General features: G+C 62.8%; 1 protein-coding gene across 1 annotated transcript; it reads left to right on the forward strand.

Annotated features, from left to right (window-relative positions):
- Positions 1-450: 450 nt before the first annotated feature.
- On the forward strand, positions 451-7,458 carry NUTM2F (NUT family member 2F). Its single transcript, XM_026519386.1, has 7 exons — positions 451-466; positions 2,294-3,029; positions 3,909-4,037; positions 4,401-4,540; positions 4,994-5,289; positions 6,247-6,363; positions 6,694-7,458. The coding sequence occupies exons 1-7, from the start codon at positions 451-453 to the stop codon at positions 7,456-7,458; spliced, it is 2,199 nt and encodes a 732-aa protein (XP_026375171.1).
- Positions 7,459-7,710: the final 252 nt, after the last annotated feature.

The following is a 7,710-nucleotide window of genomic DNA, read 5'->3' on the forward strand; positions in this document are numbered from 1 at the left end:
CCAGCCCCTGTTGAAGTAAGTCAGGAGCCAGGTAGGAAGCAGAGTGGGCCGAGGGACACAAACATAGGTTGCTGGATGGAGAAGTGAATCAAAGGGGCACCGAGTCACACCCTGGAGCCATGAATCTGGAAAGCAGTGTATAAATTGCCTGGAATGACACGCCCCAATCGTGTTGCCCCTGTATCATTTGAAAGGAACATGGAGTTCTTGCCTACCTGCCGGAGCCTGACTCACGGAATGCCTCCCCACCCCCACCCAGGTCAGCGGCCCTCCGCCCCTCCCCCGCCGCAGAATGTCATGAGTCCTGCATTCTACCCCTGTTGGGATTCAAACTTTTCCCTCCTTGACTTGGCCCCTGAGCGTCTCCTGGAGCGGCTCACTGTCTGGGTCCTGGATGTGACTATTCTCACCGTGGGGGCTGCCGGGCAGCTGCATCCCCTGCCTGTGGGGATGGCTTCAGAAGGAGGTAAGCCTGTAGGTTGGGTGGGATGTGTCAGAGTCCCCGAAATCCTTGGGACTCAAAGGTGACACTGGCTAGGCGCCCTTAGGTGGGGCTAGGTAGAGGAAGGGGAGCGCACCGGACACCCAAGGACAGCTCGCCTGGGGGCTGGGAGGCTGGGAATCCGCAGAAACCTGCAAGGACCCTGGGGAGGAGGCCTCTGTGGGTCAAGACCTGGCAGAGGAAATGCCCTGCGTGTGGAGAAAGGATGGCGGCAGGCGCACTGATTCTCTCTGGAGGCACACAACCACTTGGACAGTTTGCAGGGAGTGGGAGCGTGTCACGCTGTGGCACCGGCAGGGGCAGGGGGACGGGGGGTCTTAGCCAGAACCTCGTTGTGTGGAGCCATGTGGCCAAGGGTGCAATGACATGTCCTCCCCGAGACCTGGGCTGGAGGTCACTCCGACACCCCAGCCCAGGCCTTCCAGTCCTTCCAGCCTAGAGCTGACATGCCCCCAGGCCAGGTGGCCCTCGTGTTGGATTCAGCAGGGACAGGGCACCAGGTGGCCTCAAGGTAAGGCGTGGGTTCCTCAGCTCTTCTGGGTGGCTCTCCCTCATGAGGAAACGCAGTTCACGCCTGCTTCCTCCTGTCCTGGTTCCTGGTGTAACCTCGGCCCTGGGTTTCACCTCTGAGATGACGAGTCTGCTTGAATCCACGTCCCTGCGTCCTGGACAGGGAACAGAAGTGCCATGTGGTCGGTTATCTCGTGGTGCACCCAGGAAGCCCGAGTCCTCTTTAAAGAGGGGTGGGGGAGGAGCCCAGAAGGGGACCATGATCTTCTGTGTTTCTACCAGGCGTCCGAGGACACCCGTCTTGATCCGTTAGGTGCACAGGTGTGTAGCTTGTCCTCCTGGACTAGGAGCAGCATGGGTTCCTCATGAGCAGACACCTGTCTTCAGACACCTTGTCCTGCCGGCACCGGGCTCCTGCTCGGTTCCTAGTCGGCTTCACGTGATGAGGTGGGAGCAGCAGGGGGAGGACCACAGGCAGTCTGCACCCCACCAACAAGCCCAGCGGACAGCAGCACCCCAGTCTCTGGGTAACGCCCCAGACAGCCCCACTGCTCCCCACCCGGTGGCCCTTTGCTAAAGTCCTACATCCATCGCTGGCTGTGAGTGACAAAGTCAGGGCACACACGCCTGCGTCCCAGACCCTTCTCCCGGGAACAGAGCTGCTGCGTGCAGGCAGACCCTGGCCCTGTGTCCTGTGTGTGTGGATGGCTCTGAGATGGGCTTACCTTGGGTGTGGAGGGAGCTTTCATGGCATATAGGTCAAATGTTCTTGCGTTGTTGTGTTGGGCCAGGAAGAAAAGGGAGGATTCACAGGGAGCGTCAGGAACAGGAAGGCTAGCAGGAGAGGGGCCCAAATGGTTTCAATGCTGTCCTTTCACAGAGGCCTTTTGGGTGCCTGGGACGTACCTTGGAGGAGGTCCCCAGCTGCCAGGGAGCCTGCTGAAGTCATTTCCCACAGGGCAGGCGTCCAGCCAGGCCCACGTCTTGAGAGCCAGCCCCTGAGGCTGAAGGGTCGTGTCTGGGGGTCTGTGCAAGGTTCTCCGAGTCACTGCTGGCCCAGCTGCCTCTTCTGGGCAGACAGGCTCTCTTGGTGGGAGGGGCAGGGATGGTGATTCTCTGCTAGAGAGACTCGAGGACACTTGCAAACTGCACCTTTTCCTGTGATGTCCCTCAGGCGATGGAGTTCACTGCTCTGCTCCCCAGTGACTAAGGGGTCCCAGGGTCCTCCCTCCTGGCTGTGGATTCTCTGACTCCCGGAGGCCCTTTTTTTTCTGTCCACAGCATCTCCAGTGCTGGGACCCCATGTGGCCACGGACCCGGGAGCCTCCATACCTTCTTTCACGGCACAGCCCTTCCACACCCCCACACCTGGCCCCTTGCACCGGCCACTCTGGGGGCAGCACCCGCCGCCCCTCATGACCCCGCCATTCCCTCCTGGTGGCCCCCTGGTGCTGCCAGCTTTCCCCAGGACACCGTCGGTGGCAGGAGAGGCTGGCCTTGGTCCCAGTGGGACCGGGACCTGCAACGTCCTTGTCCAGGTCAGGTCAGAGCTGGGGTCCTCAGAGACCCCGCAGGCTCAGACCATCGTCCTTACTCAGGCCCCCCTCAACTGGAGTGCTCCAGGGGCCCTCTGCGGGGGTGCTGTGTGTCCCGCACCCCTCTTCTTGGCAGCCTCTGCGGTGGAGACCAGCATGCCTGCCTCGGCCTTTGGAGGCTCCCAGGCTGTCAAAGGACACTTGGCCCCAGGCCTCCCACCTCCAGCCCCGGCCCCCGCTGCCCAGCTGACCCCTATCGTGCCCCCGGCGAACGCCGGGCCACAGCCTCACGGAGCTTCCAGGGAGGGCAGCCTGGCCAGGAGCCCGATCAAGGCCTCACCCGAGGACTCCTGTAGCCCCAAGGACTCCTGTAGCCCCAAGAGCGTTTACGAGAACTTCAGGCGCTGGCAGCGCTTCAAGTCGCTGGCCCGGAGGCACCTCCCGCAGAGCCCCGATGCAGAAGCTCTCTCCTGCTTTCTCATGTGAGTGTCCTCCGCTCTCCTGCAGCTCTCACGCAGGACGACCTTGGGGGGCACACACAGGGCGGTGATCCAGGGGCGCTGGGAGGAAGGTGTGAGGCCAGGTCCCTGCTCTGGGAAGGCACATTCTGGTCCAGGACACACTTTCCATCACCTATCTCAGCAGACCCCCAACGTTTGGGGAGTCCGGCCTACCCTTACCTTCCGGATGCATCACAGTGACATTCACGGGGGACTCATAGGCAGAGAGGGTCCCGGTGTCGGGGGAGGAGCCATGCATTGGGTGCCGGGCCGTCTGTCATCCTGGCTCCTGGAACACAGGCCTGGGGTGTCTCAAGGCTGGGGGGCCTGCACACCAGAGGAGGCTCAGGTCCTGCAAGCCCAGCGGACGCTGTGTGCAGCCCCACCCTCCTTGTCCCAGAGGAGGATTCCCGGCAGAAGGGGAGGGGGCAGAGCTGGTGTAGGGGTGAGGGCGTGGGATCCTTCCTGTGGAGCTGGGACCCCGCAGGCCCATCCATGGCAACTGGGGTCCCTCCTGAACACGGGGTGATGGCGCTTCCTGCAGAGGCCTGGACTCATTGCCCGGCACGTTAATGTCCGCGAGTAGTATTCTGAGAGGCAGAGTCTAGAAGGACCGAGTGCCCAAGGCCACGGAGTCCCTGCTCTGGGTGCCAGTGGACGGTCAGCCCAGAGCCCAGGGCCGGGGGCTGATGCAGTGTGAGCAGTGACCACGGTGGCCAAGAAGGCTCATTTGCACAGCCAGACACCGCCTGTCACCTGCTAGCACGCGGTCATGCTGGGTGGGGGACGCGGGCTTCAGAGGACCGGGGGGAGGGTTGGGGTGACCGACGGCAGCCGGCCCCTGAGCCCGAGCGCTTACAGCCCGGTGCTGCGGTCCCTGGCGCGCCTGAAGCCCACTATGACGCTGGAGGAGGGAGTGTGGCGGGCCGTGCAGGAGTGGCGGCGCAGAAGCAACTTCGACCGCGTGATCTACTACGAGATGGCAGGAAAGTGAGTCACGGTCTCTGGCCCGGGCCGAGGGCAGGGTCTGGCTGTGCTGATGCTGGTCACAGAGGGCGCCCCTCACACACCTCCCCCGGAGTACCACGCTCCCCTGATCTGGACCCACCCCTGCCTCCCAGGGAAGGTCTCAGGACGGGTTGGGTGATCCTGAGGCCCCCTCCTCTGCGGTCAGACTCCCGCCCAGGGGGCTGTGGAGGCGATGTGCTGGACAGCCAGCCTGCTGCCTCCTTGGTGGCCAGGGCCAGGCCGCCCCGGCAAGGCACTGCCTCTCCCGGTCCGTCAACCGGCTGCTGGCTTGTAGGCTCCAGGGCCGCGCCCCTCGTCAGTGCGGCTGGGCCTCCTCACCCCCAGGTTCATGGAGTTTGAGGCAGAGGAGGAGATGCAAATTCAGAAGCTGCAGTGGGTGAAGCTGGCCCAGGGCCTGCCTCCTGCAGCCCCACCGAAGCCTGAACCGCGGGGGCCCCCAGCCCCAGATGTGGGTCCACAGCCAGGTACGGCCCCCACATTCCCATGGCAGCGGGTGGCCCACGGCAGTGGGGGCCGAGGGAAGGCCACTGTCCCCTTGTGTGTCTTCTCCTTCAAGTGGACATTGGTCTTTCGACCAGAGCAGCCACCGAGAGCCTGGGGTCTCAGTTGTCCTTTGTCGGGACGGGTAGTGACCTGGTGAATTTCTGGACTGCTCTCCCCCCTCCTGTCAGGGGACCCAACATGAAGTCTGCCTGGGAAGAGGGCTTGGGGAGACCCTTGGAGGTTCGGTGGGCCCACCCCTGCTCACACGTTTTCCTCTGAGACACTCCTCCTCTCCCTCCACCTGTCCCACGGTGCCTGTGGCTTCAGGTGCCTGTGACCCAGCCCCCACTGACATCAGTGTCTCCCAAACACTGCCCTCCCGATGCGCTGCTGGAGCCCCTCACACCCCCTCCCTCCTCCCTGCTCTGCCTCAGTGTGCGTTCCCAGGAAGGCGGGTCCCAGGGCCCAGCCATCCCGCCTGCAGCCACACAGACCCGCGCGGCCCCTGGAGAACAAGGCACCCAAGGAGATCCCCCCTGAGGCCGTGAGAGAGTACGTGGACATCATGGAGGGGCTGCTGGGGCCTGGCCATTCAGCCCCAGGGGGGCCAGCAGGTGCATGGGGAGAGGATGGAAAGGAGCCACAGCACGATGAGGCTGCGACCTACCCGGACCTGGGTCTCCTGAGCTACATTGACAAGTTGTGTTCCCAGGAAGGCTTCATCACCAAGGTGGCTGGCCCGCGGCCTGGGCTCTAGAACATTCTGGGACTGGCACTGCAACACCCAGATCAGGGCTGCGCCCAGGCCGTTGACATTAAGCTCCGTTCCTTGTTCCTGAGCTGTGTGTGTGCCTGTGTGTGTATCTTTTGTGTGGCTCTCTGTGGGCCCTTGTGAAAGTGTATGTGTGTGTGTACATGTGTGTGTGTGTCTGCTGTATCTGTGTGCACACGTGTGTGATGTGTGTGCGCCTACACGTGTGCATGCCTGTGTTGGTGCAGGTTTGCGTACATACGTCGTTGTGGTTGTATGTACATGCATGTGCATAGACCTATGTACGTGTGTGTTTGTACATGTGCCTCTGTGTCTATGTGTGCACATATGTGTTTGTGGTGTGTGCAGACAGTGTGTATGCCTGGAGCATGCAGGCACGTGTGCATCCTGGCATGCTTGTGTGTACTTCTGTGCTGCATGCGTGTGCGTGTGTGCACATGATCATGTGTGCATGTGTGTGGCTCTGTGTGTGCATGTGCATATGTGTGTTGCTACAGGCACACGTGTGCACGCATGTGTGTTTGCACTATGTCTTGTGTGGATGTCTTTGTGTGTGTCTACATGTGGTCCTGTGTGTACGTTCATGTGTGTTTGTGTCTTTGTGCACATGCGTGTTTGGGGGATGTGTGCGTGCGCGTGTGGTTGTACGGGGGTTTTGTGTGTGCGTATGTATGTGTGTCCAGGTTTTGTCTCTCTGTGTACATATATGTGTGAATGTGTGTGTGTCTGCACACGTGTGTGTTAGTGTGTGAGTGTGTGTGTGTGTTTGTGTAGCCAGTGACCGTGGTGTTCAAGGATCCTACCTTTTGGGGAAGGATTGGGTGGGTCTTCACTTTTCCCCGTTTCCTGCGGGTCCTCCTGGCTCACAGGTGGCTCCCTGCCAAGCTTACCCACAGCCTCTTTCTTCTGTCCCAGGTGGAGGCAGTCATCCACCCCCGATTCCTGGCAGAATTGCTTTCCTCAGAACCACAGCTGGACCTCCTGGCCCTAGCTGAGAAATTGGAGCAGGAGGAAGGACTCACCCTTGCAGAGGTGAGCCAGGGGAGGGAAGGGGTCCCAGGTGAGCCAGGGGAGGGAGGGGACCCTGGTGAGCCAGGGGAGGGGGACCCCAGACCAAAGGCCCACATGACTCTGTCCCTCTTCCCTTCTTGCCAGTCAGGGCACTGGGGAGGCCAGCTCTGGGTGGGTCCAGAGCAGAGAATGGGAAGTGGAGGATGGGGAGCCTGGAAAGGGAGGGAGGGACTCAGGAAGATGTCAGGAGAGCCACAGCCTCGTGGGTCACCCCTATCCACCTCCCCCAGTGCCAGCCTCCCCCCGTCTCAGCCCTGTGCTGGCCAGTCACTGTCCCTTCCTTCCTCTCAGCTGGTGGAGAAAAGACTGGTGGCCTCGAAGGTGGAGGAGGGTGTGCAGGCACCCCCACGTCACGGCACAGCCCAGTCGGGCCCCGGTTCCGAGTGTGAGGCTGGTCCCGGGCTGGGGCTGGGGGTCGGCGACAAAGCCTGCCCACCAGAGACTGACGGCCAGGACCTTCAGAGGCACGGCCGAGCACACACACACCTGTCCAGGCCCAGAGCCTTTGCTCTCTCTCCCGGACGACAGGCGTCCCCTGCACCCCGGGCCGGACGGCCCCCCTCCGCTCCCCAGGGTCAGAGGTGCACCTCCCCTCTACTGGGCCCCAGGGACGCCCCCATTCTCAGAGAGGCCCGTCCTGCTAGGGACACTCGAGGGCCAGTGGACGGGTCCAGCGAGGACGAGGAGGAGCTCCCCAGCCTGGCCTTCCTCCTGGCCTCTCAGCACAGCCTGCTGCCCTGGGGGCTCCCCCAGAGTCCCACCCCTGCCTCGGGCCTCCCCAGCCCTGGAGGTCGGGGGCCCCGGGGAGCTCCCCGGGCCCCCTCTCCTCAGAGAATAGGCCTCAGCCCAGCCACCCCCCCAGCTACCAAGTCCAGGAAGCGGGCTCTGTGTGGGGGCTCAGCCCCTGCTGGGAAGGCGCCCCTCCCTGGGGCCCCCCTCAGGGGCTCCAGGAGGCCAGCCTTGGCCATGGGGCTGGTTCACCCCTCACAGCCTGCAAAGAGAAGGTGTGACTCCTTTGTCACAGGGAGGAGGAGGAAGCGCCACTGCAGCCAGTAGAGGGGCGGGCCCCCCCCCAGGAGCCCGGGGGCTCCTCCTCATCGCAGTGCTGATGCGGGCTGCGGGGGTCAGGGAGGGAGGGCATGACTGTGGGGGCGGGGTGGCGGCAGCCCACTGGGGCACTGTGAGTGAATTGGGAATAAAGATGGTTTTGCTGGGAAATGCTCCGGGCCACTGTCTTCCTGCTGGCATCTGGGCTGCTGCACGGAGAGGGGCCCCCACAGGAAGGAAGGGGCTGAGAGGGGCCTCGTG

Source organism: Ursus arctos, unplaced genomic scaffold (assembly GCF_023065955.2).
Source record: "Ursus arctos isolate Adak ecotype North America unplaced genomic scaffold, UrsArc2.0 scaffold_33, whole genome shotgun sequence".
In the NCBI taxonomy this organism is placed as follows: Eukaryota; Metazoa; Chordata; class Mammalia; order Carnivora; family Ursidae; genus Ursus; species Ursus arctos.

Coding starts and splice junctions, on each gene's coding strand:
- NUTM2F (XM_026519386.1), top strand. Junction 4,541..4,993: donor AGATGTGGGTCCACAGCCAG/GTACGGCCCCCA, acceptor GCTCTGCCTCAG/TGTGCGTTCCCAGGAAGGCG. Junction 6,364..6,693: donor AAGGACTCACCCTTGCAGAG/GTGAGCCAGGGG, acceptor CCTTCCTCTCAG/CTGGTGGAGAAAAGACTGGT.